Genomic DNA, 26,060 nt, shown 5'->3' on the forward strand with positions numbered 1-26,060 from the left:
GCCAGCACTGTGGATGTTTGGGGCCGGATCCTTCTTTGCTGTGTGTGGTCATCTTGCTCACTGTAGGGTGTTTACAGCCTCCCAGGCAGCAGCAAAGTTGTGACAACCCAAAATATCTTCAGACATTGCCAGGTGTCTTCGGGGCAGGGGGTAGGGGTGGGAGGCGGGGGCAAAGCTGCTGCTGGTTTTATATATATATGCATAAATGACACTCACAGCCCCCTCCCCAAGTCCCCATGGCGAGTGGCCCAATCCCCAGGTGACCTCTCACCCCTCGGGGGAGCCACACTGGAAACCGTAGGCTTTGCTGCTGCCGTTTATTGATTTATCACATATTTACATCCCATCAGGAAACCTGTCACGCCTCCACCCACCAGGGCCCTGTGGGTTTCCGCCGGCCGGCCTGCTCCCGACCCCGGCCCAGGCTCGAGGCCGAAGCCATGGCTCTGGACGTCAGACGTTCAGCAGGAGGGGCCGGTGCTCCTCGGCGGTGGCAGCGTCACTGGGAGGGATTTCGTAGACGACAAACAGGGAGGAGTACAAGCAGCCCAGGAAGGACACCAGGCTGGAGAAGTACATCACGCCGTTGGCGCTGCCCACAGCCGAGGTCAGAGGCCCCAGCACCAGGGACACCAGGATCTGGGCCAGGAAGTACTGGCAGCTCAGCAGCGAGATGTCCACGCCCATGCCCCGCCGGGTGCCGTCGGCGCTGGACCCTGCAAACTGACCAGAGATGTGCGTCAGCCGGACCAGGCCCCCTGCGGCCCTGGGACCCGGCACCCATGCCCAGCAGCTCACGTCCTCCAGGCCCCACGTGCACAGGGAGCCCGGCCAAGACTATAATGATATTTGTGTTCTGAGATGACGACAAGAAAAGGAACCCACGGCCAGCAGGGGCTGGCGCGGGCTCTTCCCGGTCTCCCGCCCCTACAGGAGATGCAGGGCCTGCAGGGCCCCGGCCTCCTCCGCTCCAGCTCCGCCCTCCCCGAACCCTTGTCGCTACGACGCCTGTCGCGCTCAGAGATCCCGCCAGGGTCTACAGCGCTGCTCCTCTGGCCTGTGGCCTCCACCTTGTACGTCAGGCTCCCTCCGCCCCTACCCGGCACCACGCTGGGGTCGGAGGTGACACGTGGTCTCTGCGCAGAGCTGCCAAGTGGCAGCGGGAGTGACTCTGCCCCCAGCACAGGCCACCTGCACCCCATGGCGCCACCCGGGGTCCCGCACGGCCTGGCCCCCCTCCCACATGCAGCTGTGCTCCCCTCTGGGACGCTGCTGAACAGCTCCCCCCCCCAACCGGGGCTGTGTTCCCACAGCACCGGCGAGGCGATCCGCGAATTGGTGTCACGTGAGTCCTGGGGACACCCGCCCAGCCCGTGGGGGCCACCGCGGTGGGGAGGTCGTAGGGGAGCCCTGGACCTGCAGCCCAGCAGAGACCGCGTGTCCAGAAGACTTGACGGGCCTCAGAGGCCCGAGCCTTCCAGCCGGCTCTGACCCAAGCCTGGTCGAGTGGCCCAAGGCCCTGCGTCCCCTCCCGCGGGGCAGGGCCGCCCTCCACCGAGAACCAGCACGTCCGCGTACCCGGGTGAAGGGGGCTCCCGGGAAGTGACAAGGGGGACCGTGCGCGCAGGTCACGTGCACAGCCTGAGCGCCGCCCAGGGGGAGAGTCAGCCCCCGGGGCCAGGCCTGGGGGGGGGCGCCGGGGGCCCGGAGTTAAAGGGGCTGCGGGAAAGGCAGCTGTCAAGGTGGTCTTTTAGTGCCGTATTGTAACGCCTCAAAGTCACTGCCAAAAATCTACGATGGGAGCGTTATTCGGCCACAAGAAGGAAGGCGGTAGGGACCCACTCATACACAGGGTGGATAAGCCTCGAAAACGTGAGGCTGGGAGAAGCCAGACACACAAGGCCACCTATCACGTGACCCCATTGACGGGAAACGTCCAGGGGAGGGGAGGGCTGCAGGGGTGATGGCCAACGGGAAGGGGGCTTCTTTTGGGGGTGACGAAAATGTTCTAGAACTGATGGTGTGAATACACTAAAAGCCACTGAATCGTACACTGGAAATGGGTGAACTGCGCGGCATTGTGGTGACTTCTGCCTCGATAAAGCCGTTAAGGGAAAATCCACCCTGAACAGAATACCAAAATTTGACATAAAGACGGGATCCGTTTTCCTGAGTTTCCCTTTAGCCTCAGACGCCACCAGGACTCGGCTCAGCCCTGTCCCTTATCCTGTCTTTAAGTCCCCGATCTCTCGCTCAGCGTGGATTTGTGGCGTTGATGCTCATTTTCAGAAAAACCACATTCACGTATTATTGACCTTGACCGCTGAGTTTTTGGTGCCCACACGCTCCCAGCTGACCCCGAAGCCCCGCAGAGCCCTCTCCTTGCACCTCTCCCAGCGCCGCCCAGTTCCTTATGCGGGCAGCTTCCTGCCAGGCTTTATGCTCTGCCGATGCATCTGATAATCCTCCCGTGTGAACGGGGCCCTGAGCTGTGCAGCGGGTCCCGGGATCCTGCTCAGGCGGAGAGTCGCCTGGACGTGGGGCCCGAAGCAAGAAGGCCGGCACTCACCTGCTTGCTTTGGTAGTAATCGCACAGCAACGAGTAGGGCAGGGTGCACAGCGTGGAGAACAAAATCCCGTAGGTGATGCAGAGGGACAGAACCACGTAGAGGTTCCTGGAAAGGGTGGCAAGCCCAGTCCCCAGGCCGAAGGCCAGGTAGGCGATGAAGTACAGCGTGCGGACACTGAGGCGCTCCTCCAGCTTCTCCAGAAGAGCTGCGACCCAGAGAGGAAGGTGAGCAGCGCCCCGCCCGGGGCCTCAGGCTGCCCACCAGGCCAGCAGGCGGCTCGCCCCTGACCGGAGACCCGAGCGGGGGCCCCAGGGAGCCAAGGGACCACTGATGGGGTTGTCCGGATGGGCGGCAGGACCTGGGGTGGCCCCCTTCACGCCCAGGGGAGGCCCCCAAGTGCTGCAGCAGGTGAAGGGGTCTTTGGGTGGCAAGATCAAAGAGGCTCGAGAGTTTAGGGTTTGCGGCTGAACCCTGAGTTCTTGCACAAATCGTAGTGCTTCTGTCGCTCTCCTAACACGAGGACACCGAGAGCCCCACCCCGGCCGGCCAGTGTCTAAGGACCCTGAGGGGCCTGGCAGCTCGGGCTCCGCATGACGCCCCTTGCCGGAGTCAAATACCCCGGGGCCGCTTCCCCACGTCCTGGTGCCACCAAACACCCAGGCCCGCCGGGGTCCACCAGCGAGAGCCTAGAAATTCTTTCTTAATATGGTCCCTCGACCTCCTACAAAAGTCACGGTCCTGACTGCGAGCCTGGAGCTCGCTAACGGGGTCCACAGTCTACAGCCGTCAGCTTGAGTCTGGGCTGCAGCCTCTTTTTGTACCACCCGGAGCTAAGAACGGTTTTCACGTTTTTAAATGTTTAAAACAAGTTCAAAGAAGACAGATATTTTGTGGCACACGAAAATCATACAAGATCCGAATCCCCGTGAACATCAGCGAAGTTTTACTGGAACTCGGCCCCACGTGGTCATCACGCCCCGAGGGCAGCGTCGGGTCGCCCCACCGGAGCCTGTGGCCGGAAAGGCCAAGAGGCCGGACCCCTGAGATGAAGTTTGGGGGCCGTGCACCACCAGCTAGGCCACCACTGGGACACCCCGGCACCCACAGGCACTCAGCACAGCGTCCTAGGTCCGTGGGGCACCCAGAGTCAAACCTCAGGGTCATCTCGGCCTCCCCGCACCCACCCCACGTGTTCCACAGCCTCGTTCTAGCTGCCCCCACCCCGGCCTCACCTGCACCCTCCCTCCCTCTGGACCAGCCACCACGAGAATCGACATGGGAAGGATGGGGTAGGGGTGGCAGGTGGACGGCACACCCACCCGGTGGTGACCTCGTGGTCTGTCCCTGGGCCCCCACGTGTCCCTCGCTTACGGGCCTGACGCCCCCTGGCCAGCTGCTTACTCAGGGCCAGACACACGCCCGTCCCCACCCGGCCCTGCCCCGCCGTGCGGCACCAGGCAGCGTCCCCAGCTGACCCCTGACGACGGGTCGCTGAACAACGGAGAAAAGAACAGCGTTGTCTCCCCCCAAATTGGGATGCTGTGTCTGCAGCTGTAAAGATACAACCTTCCTTCACTGAACGGGTACCAGCCACCCTGCCGAGGGCCACTATCACTCCCACGGAGGCCCCGCCCCGCTGAGCCCAGCCCACGGGTACCTGAGTAGAAGGCAGCGCTGAAGGCGTAGATGCACATCCCCCAGCAGCCCACGGTGACCCCGCTGTTGTATTTCTGATACGCTTCCGACGTGTGCGGGGCCTTGGGGTCCCCCTGAAATACCACCTCGCCCATGAAGTCCGTGTAGAAGAGCAGCATCCCCTCGAAGGAGAGCCACCCTGGGAGGGGAGAAGGGCTGGTGACCTCTGGGCAGGCGCTGGCCCGTGGCCCCTCCTCCGCCAGCAAGTGGTTTTGACCGATGACCGAAGGAGCCCGTGAGTTTTGTCGATTCAAAACTTAAAGAAGGAATTACCTATAGCTTCACCATGCAGACATGACTTTACCGCTGTTAAAATTTTGTTGGTTTCCCACCCGTCTTTTTAAAATATATATTCTTGTAACATAGGCTCTGTCGAGTGAAGGTTTTGTATTCTGTTCTTTCTCTGAACGTTATTGCCAGGAGGAAAGCTAACCCTCAGCTCCTCCTGTTTCCCCCTCCTCTGCAGGGGAGGCGAGAAAATGCCAGTGGGGCTCCAGCCACAGTGCGGGGGCAGGGGTCACCCGTTTGCCTGGGAGAAATACATTAGGAAGGGCAAGTGCTGATAGAGATCTAATTTGCTCTGTTACCTAGAAAACCACAGTGCTCCTTCCTCTGATTTCCACGTGCATTTCCTCTTTTATAGAGGAAGGAGGTGGTATTTATGGGGTCTCTTGAACCCCAGTAATAATCATGCATGCTCCCTATGCCATTAAATATTCTTAAACAGCCCCATCTCAATGGCAGCAAAATATTTCACAGTGTGGATGCATCTTCCCATTGTTGGACATTTACCCTTTCCCCCATCCCAGTCTTTGGTCAACATGAGTCGTGCTGTGATAAATACCTTGCACGTGTATTCGTGATAAAACCTCTGACTACATCCTTGCAAAGAACACCAAATAGGTAGGATCTCTGGGATAAAGGTGATGGGCATTTTTAAGATTCTTGCCTGTTGCCAAATTGCCTTCTAGAAGGTCATTCTGATTTACATCCCACAATGTTTGAGAGCCTAGATTATCTCAGATTCTTCATCATCCTCAGATGGTCAACAACCCAACAGCAAAGAGACACCGAAGGGAATGGAATGCAAGTTGGGGCTTCTCGGTAGTCATTCGAAAGCCGAGCCTGTGAACGTGAGACCAGCACCAGACGTGTGTGTCTGTGTGTGTTTACGTCTCAGCTCTAAGTGTGAGGGGTCCAAACTGGCTTAAGACACAAGTCCCACCAGTGGGAGAGTGATGTCCCACTTAATTGTGAGTTGCCCGAAGAGCTTTTGGTCCTGAGGATCTGGGCTCCGTGGAGACCCGGCTCTTCCCGGAGAAAAGCCCTCCCCGCGGCCCCCTCCCCCGCGCCCGTCCCCACCTCGTCCTGCCCCTGGTGACGCCTGGGGAGGCCGAGTGGAGGGGAGAGGCCTCCGGCCATCCGGAGCCTCGCCCCTCACGCAGGGCCACCCGAAGGGCACAGGACACGCAGGAGGCTTCGCCGCGAGCTCACCCAGGAAGTGGTTGACGCAGAGGTGGCGCAGGGCCTTGGGCATGTTGCAGATGGTGAAGCAGAGGTACCTCATGGACAGCGGCTGCCCCGACGGCTCGCTGGGGCCCGTCAGCTCGCTCTCGTATTTCACGCCATTCAGTAAAATATTGGCCACCTGCAAGGGAAGCCCCCAAAAGTCCCTCCTCAGAACTTCAAACCCCAGGCACCCCTCGGGAGCGTGTGTTTTGCTTCGATGAGAAAGTGTATCAGAAACACAAACCCAGAGGCCGGGAGGGTTTGTCTTCCTGGGTGGTGAGAACGGGGCACCAAACACCACCCGAAAGAGAGAAATGACTTTAAGGCGTCTCTTCAGAGACGGGAGCAACTGAGAATAGAATTTCCCTTCGCGGTGCCTGCCTTTGGGCCACAGAGAGTAAGCTAAGACCTTGTGGAGTACATTTGAAAGAAAAGAAATACGGGTCAGTTGAAATTCAGACATTACGAAGTCTCATCTTTTCTATAAGAGAGGATGTAAAAGACTGATTCCAAGGTGACTGGGCATCTGGACAGATGGACTCCTTCCTACACAGGGGTTAGAGCGGCCAACAGAGCCCGTGCGGGGAGCCGGGCACGCAGGCAGCTCCACGTCACCGGCGTCTGTCAGGGCAACTCCATCGACAAATACGCTCACTGGCTCAGTTTGCTGCCTGCTCCCGGAATGACAAGGCCTTGCCGCACCGTGGCCCCGCCTGGGCTGGGGGTGCAGACAGCAGCCAGGAGAACCGATGCCTTTGGGAGCTAGACATCTCAAGAGAGGAGAAGATGCCTTACTCTGGGGCCACGCGGGAGCCTGTGCTGGGTCGGCACCTGGACGTTCCGGGTGGGTGAATGAAAAGGAAGGGAACTGCCCACGACGCCGGTTCCAAGGGCAGCTGCATCAACAGAGCTTGTCACCCACAGCTGCCGGAGGAAGACTTTGACTGACACCTATGTCCCCACTGAGCCCAGATGTGTTCATGTTTAGCTCATGAACTTTACTTTCCTCCAAAACTGATTCGAGAATGGAAAGTTTTAAAAGGATTAAAAAGAGATTTTTCAACCAGAATTTAAGGACTGTATCTAGAAGCCAGGTGGAATATTGGGAGACAGGACAGGATGACCCAGTGTTGACAAAAGGCTTGATGACCTGCTCTGCTGTCATCAGGAGTGAGGATGACATGCCCTTGACTCGAGCAATCCGAGAAGCGGCTTTCCTTTGCCAATGATGGGATTTCTTCCGGTGATTTTCAGTTCTTCAAACGCTTTCCAGACCTGAGCTTGTGGATGCCGCCCACGGGGACCTGGACTCTTCCCTGCAGGGCTGGCACCCACCTGTGCAGAGCGCTTCCTCGAGATGGGATGACATTGAGTTCAAGACACGATACAAGTGGCCCTAAGACCGGCTCGCGGTAGCACAGAGGAGGCGCGGTTAAGCTTCAGAATTTAACAACGAAGCGAACATGAGCGGCCATCTCCCAATGTCAGCCTCCCACGAAATCAGGGGGTCTTCCCAGGCACGGGAGCGTGGGTGGGGATGTCTGACGGAGGGTCGGGCCGGCAGAGCGGGGCCTGCTTCACGGGAGACACGGCCACGTGGCAGCCGTGTCCAAGGGGCATGTCCAGGTCACCCGCCTTCAGAACTGCCCCCCTGGGGGCCTGTGCGGGTTGAACAAGGGTCATAGGCTTTCTGCTCAGGAAACGCCATCCCCTGGGTGCCCCTGAGGGTAGGGAGGCCCTCGCGTCTACTTTAAATGAGAGAATAACTCTCTTTAATATAAAGTAGCCTCTTCCAAGATCGCGGACTCTGAAAGCAGCTAAAATCCCACATGTCAGTCTGTGGCCTTCCAGCCAACGTACATACAACACAGACAGCCTTCCGGAAGGTTCTCTCCTTCCCAGAACACGCCTGCGCCCTTTGGGATCCAGAGTATTGACAGCCTCTGGGCTGGTTGGTTAAGGTTGCCCACCTGGGGAGGGAAGGAGGCCCCAGAAACAGCCGCCAGGGTTTATGTTTTGTTTCTGTCCTTCAGGAGGACTTAGCTCAGTTGGCACTGCGTGCACACAGCCAACGTGGGCCGGACGCGGCGGGGAAAAGACCAGGAATGACCGCAATACACATGATGCTGCAACAAACTCACCGGATTACCCCTGGGCAAACGTAAGGGTGTTTAAAAGAGCCACCCCTTTGCCGTGGCCAGTGTCTTAAAGTGCGACCCCTGGCAGAGACCCTGAATGCATCTGTGGGCTCACGTCGGGCCCAGAATCCCGGCTCTGACAGGCTGAAGAGGATGAGGATGTGAGGATGGGGGTGTCCCTGAGGCCCATCTATTCGACCCAAGTCCTTTCTGACTGATAGGCCCACATGGGCCGGGAATCTCCTTCCAGATCATCTGACGAGGGGGGACCACGCACAGTGCCGACCGCTGGCTGGCTGAGCCCTGGACCGCTGGCTGGCTGAGTCCTGGGACCCCTGGTTCCCCCCTCCCCCGGCCCCCCGGCGTTTGCTTTTACCTGTTGACTGAAGGTCACGTTCCTTCTCCTGCTGCTGTCGGGGCCACCTCCCCCGGCGGCGTCCGGGATGGCCAGGGTCTGGGGTCTCTTTAGGATGCCAGCCGACCGCGGCTTGGAGGTGTCCAAGGAGCCCACCCTCAGCACGTTCCCGTCGGGGCCGGTGGCCAGGGCGACGTCCCTCCGGTCCCCGAGGCCGCGGTCCCGGTGGCAGAAGCCATCGGGGGCCCGGGGGAAGCTGACGCTGACGGCCTGCCTTGGGGCGCTGCCGGGGATGGCCAGGTGGCCGTCGTGGCCGCCCGTGAAGCAGTCGATGAGGACGCCGTCTATGCTGGACGCGGCGAAGGACGAGGCGAAGTCGCTGATGCCCGTCAGCGAGCTGTCCCTGCTGATGAAGCTGCCGTACTTGGGCGTGAGGGGGCTCAGCGGGGAGATGGGGCTGGAGAGGCCGGCGTGGAGGCCGGCGGCCGGCGGGCAGGGGGCGCCCTCCTCACCCAGGACAGGAGGGGAGGGAGGCAGCGGGAGGCTGGGGCTCTTCATGGCTGGCCTCTTCTCGCCCGGGGGCCGCAGGGGCCTCTCGGGGATGCTGACCAGGGTGAGGACGGTGGTGGTGCTCAGGATGACGGCCGTGAAGACGTAGATGACCCGCAGCTGCCCGCCCAGGGCTCTCCCGAAGCCGGTTTCATCCCAGTGGATCCCCCCGACCACATATCCGAATCCTCCTCCGAGACCTGGGGAGAGAAGCGGGGCGGGGTGGGGGGTGGAAGAAAGCCCCCGAGGAAGGTGTTCGCTTCCTTACTTAACTTGTAAAATCCACCCCAAGGACCCGGATGTATTATCTGTCCCACCTACACCCCACAGAAAAGGAGAAGAGAATGGGATTTCCAGGGGGACCCTGGGGGACCCGGTCCCCTGCCCTTGAGGGCCGCCTGCCAGGGCATGATGACCACCTGCCCACACTCTGGTCCCCTCAGCACACAGCGTCTTAGGAAGACCGAAAGTGAGTGTCGACGCTGGGTCACCTGTCCCCTTGGAGTCCCGCCCCTCCCCCAGCTTCAGTGCTGTGTAAACACGGGAGACCTGGTCCCCAGCACACAGACCGCTGCACGTGTGCACGCGGGAATTCGCGTGGCCACCCCTGTCTTGCTCACCTGGCGACATCGTCCTTGGGCCTGACCACCATTAAGAAAGTCACCCCTGGGCTTCCCTGGTGGCGCAGTGGTTAAGAATCCACCTGCCAATGCAGGGGACACGGGTTCGAGACCTGGTCCGGGAAGATCCCATATGCCGCGGAGCAACTAAGCCCGTGCGTCACAACTACTGAGCCTGTGCCCCACAACTACTGAAGTCTGCGCGCCTAGAGCCCGCGCTCTGCAACAAGAGAAGCCACCGCAATGAGAAGCCTGAGCACCACAACGAAGAGTAGCCCCTGCTCGCCGCAACTAGAGAAAAGCCCGCGTGCAGCAACGAAGACCCAACGCGACCCAAAATAAAATAAAATAAATAAATTTATTAAAAAAAGAAAAAGAAAGAAAGAAAGTCACCCCTAATGGGTCACCCCTGGTGGCAGCTCTCCAGTCCCTGGAGCCATCAGGGAACAGGAGGGCTGCAGGAATCTGGTCCTTTCCTCTGATCCCGCTCACTGATTCCACGGCCTCAGGGACCCAGCAAACAGCCAATGGTTCACACAGCACAGCATGAAAATGTAGGTGATGCCGCACGGTGCCCGGCCAGTGGCAAAAGACATTCTCACCTCCAGAAAGTGCCGTTTCCTCCCGCCCAGCGCTGGGCTTCCAATGGCAAGAGCAAGGCCAGGCCGCCAGGGATCCGCCCGCCCAGCCCCTTTGCAGCCCCATCACGCATCTTAGGTGCTTTTCTATTTTGAGTCCAGCTATATTCTGACCAGGCTACTGGTTGCGATGACAAAACTCTTGGTTTACTCTTGGCGATGCAGGGGAACCTGCATCCGACCAGCATGGGCCCTCCCTCCCCTCCACCTGGGGAGACCCAGCCATGTCAGGAGTTGGCCTTTTCAACAGAATCGCCTGTGGAAAGGCCTGGACTCAGACACGTTCAGCCTAACCTTCCACATGTCCCTATGGTGGGACATGACCCTGAATCTAGTTATTTAATGGCTTTCTGTAGAACTTCATTTGTTCCAGACTCTTCTTACGGGCCTCTTAATCTCATATCCAGCCACCACCCGCCCCACCCCCCAGCCGGCTTTATTATTCTTAACTTTCCACATTCATGGTCCTAATTAGCTTCCCCCACTCCTTCTGAAGACACAGCTGCAGTTTGGTGACCCTTAATCAAGGTCAGATTTGCGAGAACTTTATGAACTATTTTTTTTTAAAAAATGATCGAAGCAATACATTTGCACAGTTGAGGAACTATACTCAACAACAAAGAAACAAACAACCTGATTCAAACAATGGGCAAAGGACTTGAGTAAACATTTCTCCAATGATAGAGGCATGGCAACAAGCACATGGAAAAATGCTCAACATCACCGATCATTAGGGAAATGCAAATCAGAGCCGCAGTGAGATACAATCTCACATCCATTAGGATGGCTACTATCGAACAATCTTTAAAAACCCAGAAAACAGTAAGTTGACCAGGAAGTGGAGAAATTGGAACCCTTGTGCAGTGTTGGTGGGGATGTAAAATAGTGCAGCTGCTGTGGGAAACAATAAGGAGGCTCCCCCAAAAACTAAAAATAGAATTATCGTCTGACCCAGCAATTCCACTTCTGGGTAGAGGCCCCAAAAGAACTGAAAGCAGGGTCTTGAAGAGATGTTTGTACACCCATGTTCACAGCAGCATTATTCACAATAGCTAAGACGTGAAAGCAACCCAAGTGTCCATCAAAGGATGAATGGATAAGCACAGTGGTGTATAAATGCAATGAAATACTATTCAGTCTTAAAAGAGTAAGGAATTCTAACATACGCTACAACATGGATGAACCTTGAGGACATTATACTCAGTGAAATAAGCCTGCCACAAAGACAAATACTGTTTGATTCTGCTCACATCAGTTCCTTAGAGCAGTCAAATTTGTAGAGACAGAAAGTAGAATGGTGGTTGCCAGGGGCTGGGGGAAGGGAGATTGGGGGGTTATTATCTAATGGTTATAGAGTTTCAGTTTTACAAGATGAAAAGTGTTTCGGGGATGGATGGCGGTGATGGCTACACAACAGTGTGAAAGTATCACAGAACTGTACACTTAAAAATGGCTAAGATGGTAAATTTTATGTCATGTGTATTTTAACACAATTTTAAAAGAGGAAAAAAAACCCAATTCAGAAGAGTACAGATCTTCATGTACTTACTACAGAATTACATCCTGATAAACCCATTGTAAGTTGAAAATATCATAAGATGAAAATGCATTTAATACACATTCTTATATATAAAATAGATAACCAACAAGGACCTACTGTATAGCACAGGGAACTATACTCAATATCTTGTAAAAATCTATAAGGGAAAAAAATCTGAAAAAGAATATGTGTATATATAAATACATGTATAACTGATTCACTTTGCTGTACACCAGAAACTAACACAACATTGTAAATCAACTATACGTCTATTTTTTAAAAAGGGGAAAAAAAAGAAAATGCACTGAATACACCTAACCTACTGAATATCATCGCTTAGCCCCACCTACCTTACACGTGCTCAGATCACTTCCATTAACCTACAGCTGGGCCAAAGCATCTAACACAAAGCCTATTTTATAATAAAGTGTTGACTGTCTCATGTAACTGACTGATGACTATCCTGAAAGTGAAAAACAGAATGGTTGTCAGTGTAGGGTTGTTGACCCTCGAGATCACGGGGGTGAACGGGAGCCGCCGCCCAGCATCACAAGAGAGGATCGGACTGCATATCGCTAGCCCAGGAAAGGGCAAACTTCAAATTCAAAGTACAGTCTCTACTGAATGTGCATATCTTTTGTCAAGGCAAAAAAATCGTAAGTCAAACCATCATAAGTTGGGGACTGTCTACATAAGATAAAAAACTAATTCCTTCTTCCGACCCTCCAAACTCCTGCCTGCCTGGACCCACGCAGAAGCTCCCTGGACCCACGTGCATACGGGATTGTAAAGAGAGATGAACAACGACGTTTTCTAGAAGAAGCGACTGAGGCTTGGAGAGGCCAAGCAGTTGCCTAAAGTCCCACCATGAACAGGAGGAAAAGCACAAAACCGATTCCAGATTTCAGCTCCTGGGCCACCCCGGCCTCTTCATACAGGTCCTACACATATGACATCTTTCCCTGGATTTTTAGAAATCTTTTCCATTGCTATTTTAAATGGGATTGTTTACTTCCATTTTATTTTGGAACAAGATAATTGTTTTATATACAAACGCTAGAGGTATTGATTTTTATATGATACTTTGATAAGCAAACATCATACTGAATTCTCTTACTGTTTTGCAGTTGATTCCTTTGAAGGTTTTGTTTGTTTTATTTTTTTTAATTTTATTTATTTATTTATTTACTTATTTATATTTTTGGCTGCCTTGGGTCTTCGTTGCTGTGCGCGGGCTTTCACTAGTTGCGGTGAGCGGGCGCTACTCTTCATTGCGGTGCACGGGCTCTAGGCACATGGGCTTCGGTAGTTGTGGCATGTGGGCTCAGTAGTTGTGGCTCGCGGGCTTAGTTGCTCCGCGGCACGTGGGATCTTCCTGGACCAGGGCTCGAACCCGTGTCCCCTGCATTGGCAGGCGGGTTCTTAACCACTGTGCCACCAGGGAAGTCCAAGCACAGACTCTTTATTTTTTTTCTTTTTTCTTTCAATTTTATTGAAGTATAGTTGATTTACAGTGTTGTGTTAATTTCTGCTATACAGCAAGGTGATTCAGTTATGCATATATTCTTTTTCATCTTCTTTTCCATCATGGTTTATCACAGGATATAGGATATAGTTCCCTGTGCTGTACAGTAGGGCCTTGTCATTTATCCATGTTATATATAATAGTTTGCATCTGCTAATCCCACACTCGCAGTCAAGCCCTCCCCCAGCACCCCTCCCCTTGGTGGTCATTCCTGCCTCCTTCCTGACTTCAGTGGGAACGTTTCTCGTGTCTGGCATCAAGCACAGCACAAGGGTGTGTGTGTGTGTGTGTGTGTGCACACAGTCAATTGTCATTATTCACGGATTCCATATTTCAAATTTACCTACTCAGTAAAATTGATTTGTAACCCCAATAAATACATATGAAACGTGCAATCACTCTCGGATACGTGCAGAGCAGTGAAAAAAAAATTTTTTTGCCCGGCTTGTGGGATCTTAGTTCCCCGACCAGGGATTGAACCCGTGCCACAGCAGTGAAAGCTCCAAGTCCTAACCATTGGACCACCAGGGAATTCCCAGAGCAGTGAAAGAGTCGCCCGACACACACGGTCCCGGCTAAGACTTTCCACAGTGATGTTCTGCCTTCTTGCTTCAACTCTCACACTGTCAACAACCATCCTTTTCATAGTCTATGTGGGTGCTACATATTTGCACTTTTGTGCTTTTTTTTGGGTGACACGCTGTTTACTTGACAGCCTGCAAGTGTAGTGCTACTGCTGTCTAGGGTTCCCAAGTGCCCGGAGCCCGCCATGTGTCTTATGGGGAAAATATGTGAGTTAGACGAGCTTCGTTCAGGCACGAGTCATAGTGCTGCTGGCCGTGAGTTCAATGTTAATGAATCCGTGACATATACTAAATAAGATGTCTTTAAACAGAAACACATGGAACAAGGTTATGTATTGATCCGTTGACAAAAATGATGTGGCCAGAGGTTCGCAGGAACCTAACCCTGTATGTCTCCATGGGCCACGATTCGAGGTTGGCTAATTCAGATCTCGTGACGCCTTTGAACGACACAACTACCTGAATAACGAGAATCAACGATGTATAACACTATTTACACACGGTTATATACACACATACAGAGCTATATACACACATATATGCATATATATCAACGATATCTTCCATAGAAAAGAATGAAATAATGCCATTTACAGCAACATGGATGGACCTAGAGATGATCATACAAAGTGAAGTAAGCCAGACAAAGACAAATATCATATGATATCGCTTATATGTGGAATATTAAAAAAAAATGATACAAATGAACTTATTTACAAAACAGAAGTAGACCCACAGACATAGAAAACAAACTTATGGCTACTGAAGGGGAAGGAGGGAGCAGGGCTAAATTAGGAGTTTGGGATTGACATGTACACACTCCTATATATAAAATAGATAAACAACAAGGACCTACTGCATAGCACAGGGAACTCTACTCAATATATTGTAGTAACCTATAAGGGTAAAGAATCTGAAAGAGAATATATATATAACTGAACCACTTTGCTGTACACCTGAAACTAACACAGCATTGTAAATCAACTATACTTCGATAAAAAAAGAAATATAGATTAAAATATAGATATGATAGTATATAATATGTGTACTGTTGATATATGTCGTTTGAGACACGCACTCTCAAGCACTTCCGTGCTCGCCCACGTCTTTGAATTTTGTCCCCGTTGCACAGAGCCTTACCTGCCAGGAGGGCGTGGATGGTCAGCCCCCGGTCCTGATCGGCGGGGCTGCACACGTCCATCATGTACGCGTGGCTGGGGCTATCGGCCGAGTCCGCGCTGAAGTCCATCAGCGCCACGCCGCACACGGTGAGCAGGATACCCCACTTGTGGTCGTGGGCCGTGTCAGCCAGCGCCGTCCCAATGTCCCTGCCGTTGAGCAAGAGTGAGAGGCCCAGCAACGCGCCTGGGGATGGAGAACAAAGTCACCGGGGAAGCGCAGCCCTGCCGGCCCTGGCGGCCACCACTTCCGGCTGGCATCTTTAGGGGCCCAAGAACTCCTTTTTAATCAAACCTTAAGCACTTGGATCAGGGTTTTTATTTCATCAAGCATAGCAGGAATGATATAGACTTTATTAACTTTTTTTTTTTTTGGCCGTGCTTTGCAGCTTGCGGGATCTCAGCTCCCCAACCAGGGATTGAGCCAGGCCCATGGCAGTGAAAGCCCGGAATCCTAACCACTAGGCCACCTGGGAACTCCCTTATTAACTCATTTTTAAAAAGTGATCAAAATGAGATATTTTCCAGTTAACCCAGACTGGATTACAGGGTGCTCCCCGCCACCACACCAGTGACACGATCTGGATAACTGTTTTGGTCAACACTCTTTTAGATTTTCCTAAGAGGAAGCAGTTGGGGCCTTTTTTCTTTTTTCCATTTTATTTCAATTCCAAAACAACAGACCTATAGCCAGGACAAGAATGAAAGGGCGTCTCCTTCCAAACCTTGAGGTACATCGGTCACTCCAAGCACCCAACAGTGGCTGCAGTAGGAATCCTGAAACAGAGCAGGTCAGTGGTCACTGCTGGGGTCCCCATGGTACCTGGGGACCAACTCTGAAGCAGCTTCATCAGATTCCTGAAACACCTGCACTCGAACGTCCCCAGGGTGTCAAAAGAATAAGATGATGAAACTCAGAGTCAGCAACAGAACCCTGAGCTAGAAAACAAAAGATAAACAGACTCTTGGAATCACCCAGCTTCTCCTTAAATTTTCTACTTAGGCCCCTACAAGGCACGAAGGGGCCATGACCTTCTTGGGAATCCAAGAAAGGCCAGGACCTCCCAGACCCAAGCCACCCCCAGCTGTATTGCTTGGCTCCTCTGATGACACAGCCTGGCACGGGATGGTGGAATCCTTGGGGTCCGCTGAAGTCTGGTCCTTAATCTGGTTTAGAGAAAGTCACTTAAGATACGGGGTCTGACCGGCCATACCTGTGTTCTGCTACAGCCCCACACCACTGGGGGACTTACTCTGGCCCCTCCCTTGTCCCCTGGGGACCCTCAAGCTGCCTCCACTGAGGTTTCTGGAAGCTTCTGGGAAGGTTTCAGAGGCCATCACCAGCGGGCCGAGCGACGGCTCACCGAGGATGGGGCTGACGAACCACACGAGGCTGTAGAGCTGGTCGGGAAGGCCCATCTGCAGGAGTACCGGGGTCACATACGCCGTCTCCATGGCATAGCTGAACTCGATGCCGAAGAGGACGCAGCCGTTGAAGAGCAGCTCCCGGAAGGACCTCTGGGGGTGCAGGTCCCCGAAGTCCACCAGCTCGATTGGACACGGGGTGTTGGGGGGCGGGGGTGGCGACGGCCGGATGCACTTCCTCCTCTTGGGGTGTCGTTTGAAGTTGTTGGCCCGGTGGCTGATGTGCCGGGTCATGGACCCCGAGTAGCCGGCGACCGGGGGCCTCCAGAAGTCCTGAGGGGTCAAGGAGGGGAAGAGGGCCTCTCCCGGAGGGGCGCTGCTCACCGGGGAGATCATCACAGGGGGCGCCGGTGGGTGGTCCTGTGGGCAAAGCGCGTTTGGGGGCAGCCGTCAGCCGCGGGGCCTCCAACCCGCGAGCTCACTTGTCCCGGTGGCTCTGCCCCTCCATCCCCCGCGGCACCGCTCACCCGCCCACGTGGGAAAGGTGAGCTCACTCGGGGCACCCTTAGAGCCGACGCCGAGCCCCCGGAGTGGCGCCTGCTGTATGCACGGTGTTCCTGGGCCTCACTTCCGCATCGGGGCAGCCCACCTGCCCGAGGAGACCAGAGCCAGAGAGAGGATCAAGTCCTTCAGGTCCCTGCGCTGAAACTCAAGGGGACGGTTCCCCAAGCAGGCTCCGCCGGGAGGGTCCAGCAAACAACCCCGAGAAGCGGGAGCCACCAAGCGCCCCATGGCTGCCCTCAGGCCGCAAAGGATGCCGAGCTATTTTAGGACCTGCGGCCCATTTCCAGGGCTAATTTAGCCCTTCCCTGCAGGCCCCAGGGGAGCAGAGGGGGAAGAGCAGGCACCCTGGGGGGAGACAGGACTCACGGGCACCCTGAGCGCTTGCCGGTGGTGAGGGGACAGCCCGTCCTTCTCGGGATGGAGAGTCACACCCTCCCTAATACCTGGGTTTACTCTCCACCCTAAGCCGGAGGAGCCAAGCCTAAAAGCAGCTGAATGAGTTTAACTCAAGTCTTTTCCTTTGACATCAGCTGGACAAATGAATTTTCAGTCGAGTCAGGAGAACTGAGACTTTCATAGTGTTTGAAATGCTCTCTTTAAAGAAATAAACCGACTCCCTGAATCCTGCTTGTTATAGGCAACACGCTGAATAGGGATACAGTTTACCAAAAAAAAAAAAAAAAGAAAAAGAAAAAGTGAGGGACAGAAAGAATCCGGGAGGATGAGAAATAGATTTTCCTCCATCCTCACATTATTTTTTTGAGGAATTTTCGCTATGCCCTCGTCCTGGGTAGGGAATTAGCAGGCGTGTAGGCTAATTCACAGACACTCCCGCCCACTCCGTCCCCCACCTCCCTGGGGTTTACAATGTGTGCTACTCGGAGACCTGCCCTTGGGCATCCAACTGTTTTCACTGCTTAGAAATTAATCTAGATTGTAAACATTAAAGGAATAGATTCTAGCATGTTGACCTGTGCATTTTAGCCAATGTCAATTTTACTAAGCACAGGGAGAGGAAAGCTACTAAGATCAGAGGGAAAGAGACAGATAAAAACATGAGAGGGGAAGTTCTGCAATGGGTTTGACCTCTCTGACAGAGCTCACCCCATCTGTATCACAAAAAAGCAATCGCCTAAGTTTCCTTTGGAGTCCTTCCTGGGAAGTAGGCCCTAAACCTGAGATGACATTCCCAACATTGATAGGTTTCCTTACAAGAACACTGTTATTTACCAAGATAAATAGTAGAGGCTTTCTTTCAAAATTAGTTTTTAAGCTTTAGAAATGAGGCCCTTATTTCTGACTTTAACTTACTGTACACCCTCCATCACACTCGTGCAAGTCGATAACTTCTTTATGAATCACTCTGAAATTCCTTATCACTCCAGATGTGCATCCCAAACTCCCCCACTACCCCACCCACTCGGGGATTGTCTTCCTTCTCTTCAGAAGACACCAGTGGTAGAAATGATTTATTCTAGAGACGTCCCAGCAGGATTCAGAACATCATGTTAACACAACAAACTATCCATCCACCAATCCATCCATCCATCCATCCATCCATCATCCATCCATCCATCCATCTACCCATCCATCCATCCATCCACCCATCCACCCATCCATCCATCCACCCATCCACCCATCCACCCATCCCTCCATCCCTCCATCCACCCATCCATCCATCCATCCATCATCCATCCATCCACCCACCCACCCACCCACCCATCCATCATCCATCCATCCATCCATCCACCCATCCATCCATCCATCCACCCATCCATCCATCTATCCATCCATCCATCCATCCATCCATCCATCCATCTACCCATCTTCCCACCCACCCACCCATCCATATACATATCCACCACCCATCCTCTAATCTACCCAACCTACCCGTCTACCCATCCACTCTTTCAAATATCCATCCATCCATCCATCCATCCATCCTTCCACTTGCCCCCCTACCCACCCATCCTCCCATTTGGCTGAGTACTGAATACCAAGACACTGAATTTATAGAGATAAAAGAAGGATATAGTTCTTGCCCTCAAGTTAGGTGCAACAGTGGAGGAAAGACATGCTAAGCAGTGGGACCCACCCATGCAAAGGAGCTCTGTGCACCAGCTGGGCACAGTGGCGATGTGGTGATGAGAGATGAACCCATCAAGAAGGGATTAGTTGACCAGGAAGACTTGGTAAGAGGTAGATTTCACACCAAGATGACAGGGAATGACAAAACCAGCGAATCAATCTGCTCTCACTTCTAGAAAAGGTTTATCTTATGACCTTAAAAAAATCCCATGCTCTCCTCTACAACAAGAGCAGAGGTACCTAAGAACTATGCAGACAAGTAATACTTCATTAAAAACATAATCCACTTATGAAGATTAAGTCAAGATTTTAAAAAATTTAAAAAAAATGTTAAGCTAAGCATCTTGTTTATGTTCTCACAGGTCTCACTCAGGCCCTTGTACACAGTAAATGCTCGAGAAAAATGGGCTGGTCTTGCCTTCAAAAACCCAGGTGGTTGTTAGCTGTCCCTGGAGCTTCATTCATTAAGATCATAGAAATAGAGGACCCGCTGGAACACCGCATAATAAGACTGTCTCCTTAGAAGTCAGAAGGAAGACCTTAGCCCAGGTGTGTCAGAGAGCTTAACCTGACTTCACCTGTCTGGTCACAGCCCCGCACCTGCTTCTGTGGCTAACTCCCTCTGTGCCTCTCTACCTGCCCCTTCAGGAACACGACGCCTCTCTTTCTTATTGGCATTTTACCCCCATAAAGTGAACTTATGTGAACACGCGTTAGAAACCTTCCCTTTCATTTTAGAATGAAGAACCACGGGCCCCATTTGGAAGAATTTTAGCCTTACACAGCATCAGGCAGAAGTATATTTTTGAAAAGGGAGGATTTTTGACCCACTTAAAATGGACTATGTAAATAGTCCATGTCTCTACCTGTGATGTGACAACTTCACCATCACCTGCCCACCACCTCCAGCTTTAAAGCACAGCCTGCAGCCTGTCCGAGCAAAAGTGAGACCCTCACCGCCCCCATCCTACACCCCCCACCGACACACACCTAAACCGAATTAAACCTGGGCTTGAACAGAGTCTTCACTAAGGCTTCCCCTTCAAGTTTGGGGGATCAGGATTACCACTTTTATTTAAAAATACATATATTAAAAGCTGTCCACGAAAGTTTATTCTAAGGACTTTAAAATTCACTTTTGAATGTTATAAAAAAAGAAAGTAAAATGTAAACTAGTACAATAGAATTTTAATACACTAATACAAATATTCATCAGACCATCTCGATCACACTGTATTACCATTTACTCAGCCCCCCAAAAATGCACACATATTCCTGGACCCCACAGGTTATATGCTGGGTTCACTGGGCTTCTAGAATACAGAGGATGTTTCAAGGAATGAATCCCTCAAATTGTGTTATGGGATGACTAAGCAGCAATTGATTAATAAAAATAAACAATGTCCATGTAATTCGAATGCTTAAAATCACCCCACTCTGACCTCAAATCATTTCCTCATTTCTCTACGTGAAACCAGGCTTCCAACTGTGGGGTGACATGGGGCCACAGCCTTTCCCTGCTCTTCCTTCCACCAATTCTCAAAGTTAATACTTTAAGGAAATCTTCCCAGACCAGTAAAGGGCTCTGTGGACTTCAGGGGATGTATTTAATCAGCTAGTTGCTCAATTGTATGTCACCCACTTCTCACTTTTGATCTGTGGCAATCTGGCCCCTACCTGACAGCCAATTGATCCCCAAACCCCTGGTGAGGCACACATTGAACTTTCATCAGCACCTGGTTCTACTTCCCTATAAAAGCTGAAAAACAAAAACATTATGATAACCCCACAAACAACTTGTCGAGGAGAGAATGAACGGAACTGCTATAACCTTCCCGTTTCAGCCTCAGCATATTACCCTTGACAAGAAAGCAGAAATCCTTGGTGCTCCTCATAAACTTAATCCTGGGATGCTGAGAGAGATTATACCAGGGCCCCAGCCATCCAGAGCATTCGTTAAGCCTCTGGCGGGAGGTGAACCGGAAGCTGATGACACCTGCCCAGGTGACCTGGGAACAGGCCTCCCAGCACCAATAAGCAGAGCTTAAGCCTGGGGCAAATTCCAGTGTTTGATCTCTTTCCTTGCAAATGTGAAATAAATCTGTCACCCAACTGCTACCCTTCTCAGGGCGGGAGAGTTCTGCACTCAGGGGGCGAGACGTGGGCTCCACTGACAGTTCAATCAATTAGACATCCAAGAGGAACAAAGGTCTCGGTGCCAACCTCCAGTCCCAATCCTGGCACTCTGATTACCCTGGGGCCTAAGCCGCGACGCTGCCAGCACAGAGCCGGGAAGCCGTGCGCAGGGCACAGGAGGAAATGGAGGTACCTGTGGGTCCAGCCAGGAGACATCCCTTTCCGAGGCCGGGGTCCTGCCTGCCCCGTTCGCAGCTCGGGTCCCGGCCCGGCCGCCCCCGGCCCGCCGCTGCTCCTGCAGCATCACCCCGCGGGGCGGGGCCGTGACGTCACAGGCTGCATCCTCGCCAGGCTTCATCCTCGCCGCCTACGGCCGGTACCCGCAGAGCATCCTTAAAGCGGCACCGCCCTGCAGTCCGCCGCGGAGGCGCTGGACCCCGCGCAGGGCCCCCACCTCTCGCCAGCCGCTCCTCCTCCCGAAGTTTAAAGGCCGGCAGAGTCTGCAAGGAAAGCTCCAGAAACAGGCCCGCTAAGACTTCCGCGGGCTGAGGCGTTCTGGCCTTGGTGGGCCCCTTTCTCCATAAAAAAAAAAAATATATATATATATATATATATATATATATAAATTATATATATTAAATATATATAATATATTATAATTGTATATTATATATTATTATTATATATAATATATAATAATTTTATATATTATATATATAATTTTATTTTACAGCTGTGTTAGTTTAAAGATGAATATATTAATATATTAATACTGTATATTAAAACATTTCCCTTGGCCTAAGAGTTCTTTTCCACCCCCCTTCTGATTTTAAAAAAAAATGAACCCATATTTGAGGATCCTTAAAAGCATTGTGTGCTCTGGACACTGCCCACTGTACAGAATAAGTTGGCCCTGCCTAGAAATATTATACTGCATTCACTTATTCCCTAAACCGATGTATCAGGTGCTACTCTGTCCCAGCTCTACCCTAGGGACTGGGGATACAACAGTGAACAAACAGGCAAAAGTTCCTGGCTCTGTGGCATGACATTGTAGAGAGGGAGAGACACACTGAACAAGACAAATAACATAAATAAATGGTAAGTCAGAAGACAGTCATCCCCAGAGAAGGGGCTTAGGGAGTGTGGGGCTGGGGGTTGGGGGGGCACTGCAGTTTAAATAGGGTTGTTGATGAGTCCCCACCCAGAAGGTGACAGTTGAAGAAAGACTTGGACGAGGTGAGGGCGTTAGCTGTGCTGATGTCTGGGGGAAGGTCATGCCAGGCAGAGGGACGAGCAAGTGCAAAGGCCCTGGGGTAGGAGCTGGATTGAATCAATGACGGAGCAAGTAATTATACAGTACAGTCTGTAGTGAAATTACAAAGCACAAAGTGCTACTGGGGAAAGACGTGTAGCTCTAGGAAAGTTTATAATAAGGGGATGTGACTTTGATATGAGGGCCGGGGGTCCTTGAGGAAATGACACTGGACAGGTGTGCTAACGCTGAGCAGAGGGGGCAGCATGTGCAGAGCTCCTGTGACAGGAGGGGGCAGGGTGAGCACAGAGCCAGTGGGGCTGGGATGCCGAGGTGAGTGGGGGTGGGCTGGAGAGGCAGCTTGGGCTCAGGCTGTGGGCCTCGTGGACTGTGTCATTTTCTAAGAATAAGAAGAAGCTTACATGGGTCCAGTGCAGCGGAGTGGGTGACATAAATCATATTCATATTTTGTAAAGATCATGTAGCTCAGAGTGGAAAAGTGGATTGGAAGGGATCAGGGGGCCCAGGTGGGCGCACCAGGGAGGATCTTAGAGAACTGCCCAGGCGGGAGAGGATGTGAGCGATGGTGGAGAGACAGAGGTGGTGGATTGCCTAGGCATTTGCAGGTAAAACCAACAGGGCTTGGTGACAGGTTGAAGGTGGGGGGTACGGGGAGGAGGGAGGGAGGTGTCGAGAAGTTTCCAGCTTGAGCACCCAGGCAAAGGAGAGGAGAGCATTCGGGCTTCTGGGGCGAGTCACAGGGTGGCTTTGATACAGAATGAGTTCGCGGGACCTTTGAGGCACGGAGGCCCCTAGAGATGGGTCTGAAGATCAGAGACGGTCTTTCGAGAATCACGTGCACACAGGAAGCCAAACTGCGGCCAATGACATCAACAGGGAGAGACGTAGCACGGAGGAAAGAAGCCTCCTCGGTCACTGGTCAGGTGGAGAAGGATGAGCCATCAGAGAACTGCTTCCATCTTATCATATCTCTAAACAGGAGTAGCAGTTTGAAAAAAATACCAATGTGTTTTTCTATTTTGCCTTTACACACAATGACCTGCTATTTTGTTAGCTTAGAGCTCACAGCTGTAACTTATAAACCTCAACATCCCAAGAGCTTAACACAATGGATGCTTATTTTTGGCTCATGTGAAGTCCAAAGGGGTGTTTCTGATGCACAGGGAACCTCCAAACGGTCATTCAGGGACCCAGGCTCCTTCCATCTGGGCTCTGCCTGAGCCAGGCTAGCAAGAGGCCCACATCCCACTCATTCCATTGGCCGGGACTCAGTGACACAGTCACACCCAACCGCAAGGGAGGCTGAAGGACCTGGAGGAAGTGGGTGTGAGGGGTGCTGTGTCAGCTGCTTGTTTAGCGTTTATCAGCTTGGAGGAGGGGAAGAGAGGGGAGGGAGGGGACAGCTGGGGATGCTAAGAAAACAAAAGTTAATACCTCCTTTCTGATATTCAAAATAGGATTCTGCAGCCTGAGAAAAGGCTTGAAATCTAGGTGGTGTTGAGAAAGAAAGGACTTAAAAAATTCCTTTAACCTCTTTTAACCTTACAAGGTCAGAAGCTTCCTTTCTTAACCCTCCAAGGCCAGACTGGACCTCCGTGTTTCTCCCTCTCTGTGGACAAGATTCCCCGTCTTATCAGTGGGTCTAGACAGGAGTCCAGAGTGGAAAGAGGACGACAGGGCATGCAGGGAACACAAGTGAAGCCCACCCCCCATCCCTGGGCACTGTGGAAGGAAGGCAGAGGCAGTAGGCTGGGAGGGGGCCAAGCCGATGGGGAGCTGCGTGGAGAGGACCCTTGGGGGTAAAGGCTCAGCCCTCCCCCAACCCTGGTAGGAGTCTGTTGGAGGAGAGCAGGAGTGGGTCCTACTCAGGACTGAAAGCTGCAATGGCCCCTTGGGGGGGATGACCTTAAAGGGGCGACACTCCACCTCAGTGGGGAAGGGCAGTGAGGATGGGGTGGGGGGGGGGGCCGGGGGGGTGGTGGCGGATGGGGGCCAGCAGAGAGAGGCAGAGGGCTCTACAGGGCCAGGCGGGGCCCCGCCCACTTCACAGCAGAACCTGGAAATCAGGGGTCCACCAAATCCCCTTGGTCCCCGCAGTGCACACGGTGACCAGCCTGTGGCCGGGAGGTCACACGAGCCCCGCCCTGCCCCCGGCCGCACCCTAGAGGGACAGGAGGACCAAGGCCCCAGAGGCTGTTATCTTAAAGAGACCAAATCAGACCCAAAGGGACGGTGCAAAGGATCCGACTGAACTCAATTTTATATCAGGTTTGATCAAAGTTTGTGCCTCCCCGTCACGCCCTCCACGCCCGCAGTCGGTGATGGCTCATGAGAAAGCCCGGATCAGCCACAGATAAATAACTGGACGCCGGTTCCTTTGCACCCCTGAGCGTGGTGGGAACAGTTCAGCCAACGGCTGGGACTCCAATGCTAGAGAGGGAAGGGGAGGGGGAGGGTGGGAGGTGACCCCAGGCGTGTCCCCGCAGCAGCGGCTGTCACCTGCCATTCCGGGGTGTCCACAAGGTGGTGGGAGAGCCCCACCTTCTCGGCCCGCGCCTGGGAGGGCCGGCGGGGGAGCCAGAGGGATGTCTAGTGTTTCTCTGGCACAAAGGGAAGGAGAGATGGTGCTTTTAAAGCATTTTCCGCCCTTGCAAGGATTCATGGTTCTACGGCTGAATTCTTTTTTTTTTTTTTAACTTTGTAAACACACTTTTTCTGCAAACACACTTTTTCTGCAAAGCACACAGCTGCATGTTTTTTTTTTAATTTTATGAATAACATTTTTTTCATAGTAGTCATCTTTCCTTTTTTAAATTTATTTATTTATTATTTATTTATTTTTGGCTGTGTTGGGTCTTCGTTTCTGTCTTCAGACACTCTGCTTATTTGTTATAAGAATTCTCTCTTGGAAAACAGCATTCAAGGTGTTTGTTGAAAAACAGAATGTAAAGTTTTCAGTCATATGTTTCAAGAGGTCTTGTATATCATATTTAAGATTTTAAATTGCTTTTAAAAAGTTACTTCCAGATCTATTATTTATTTATTTATTTATTTATGGCTGTGTTGGGTCTTCATTTCTGTGCGAGGGCTTTCTCTAGTTGCGGCAAGCAGGGGCCACTCTTCATCGCGGTGCGCAGGCCTCTCACTATCGCGGCCTCTCTTGTTGCGGAGCACAGGCTCCAGATGCGCAGGCTCAGTAGTTGTGGTTCACGGGCCTAGTTGCTCCGCGGCATGTGGGATCTTCCCAGACCAGGGCTCGAACCCGCGTCCCCTGCACTGGCAGGCAGATTCTCAACCACTGCACCACCAGGGAAGCCCCATGAATAACATTTTTAATAACAGATCTTGTGCCAGGCCTTGTGTTAAGGCTTTTATGTACTTTAAACCTCATTTAGTCATCCTACCTTTAGGAAGTGGGCAATACCCCTGTTTGGGGTATGTTTTTTGGATCCGGAAGCCTGAGGCTTGGTGAGCGTCACTTGGCACGCACGGTTGGAGCTGGACTTGAACCGGGAGTCGAACCCAGGGCTGAGCGACCCTGGGGCCCAAGCCTCCGGCAGCACGTGAGGGCTGCAGCGTTCGCAGTCAGGCGTGGGGTCATTCATAGGTTCACCCAGCGAGTGTTTATGGAGCGCCTGTTTTCCGCAGGTCAGGCTAGGAGAGGGAGGGGGCCAGCATCGTCAGAACCAGCACGAGACCTCACAGCCTGGGCTCCACCCTCCTTTCTCAG

The 26,060-nt window shown here is 52.7% G+C and overlaps 1 protein-coding gene across 3 annotated transcripts; it reads right to left on the reverse strand.

Moving 5' to 3' along the window:
- Positions 1–300: 300 nt before the first annotated feature.
- Positions 301–21,639, reverse strand: SLC45A1 (solute carrier family 45 member 1). Of its 3 annotated transcripts, none has more exons than XM_082390528.1 (9): positions 21,248–21,639; positions 16,266–16,686; positions 15,586–15,678; positions 14,864–15,088; positions 8,289–9,016; positions 5,760–5,913; positions 4,228–4,404; positions 2,570–2,775; positions 301–723 (listed from the first exon to the last, which is right to left on the reverse strand). In XM_082390528.1, exons 1-9 carry the CDS (start codon positions 21,410–21,412, stop codon positions 454–456), a joined length of 2,439 nt encoding a protein of 812 aa, XP_082246654.1. In that variant the 5' UTR covers positions 21,413–21,639; the 3' UTR covers positions 301–453. The 3 variants fall into 3 exon arrangements, with proteins under 3 accessions (XP_082246654.1, XP_082246656.1, XP_082246655.1); XM_082390529.1 differs by having other exon boundaries at positions 524–716; XM_082390530.1 differs by lacking the exon at positions 21,248–21,639 and having other exon boundaries at positions 15,627–15,678; positions 16,266–16,284.
- Between the last annotated feature and the right edge of the window lie 4,421 nt (positions 21,640–26,060).

The sequence above is a fragment of the Balaenoptera borealis genome, assembly GCF_965194805.1.
Source record: "Balaenoptera borealis genome assembly, chromosome: 1".
Taxonomy (NCBI): domain Eukaryota; kingdom Metazoa; phylum Chordata; class Mammalia; order Artiodactyla; family Balaenopteridae; genus Balaenoptera; species Balaenoptera borealis.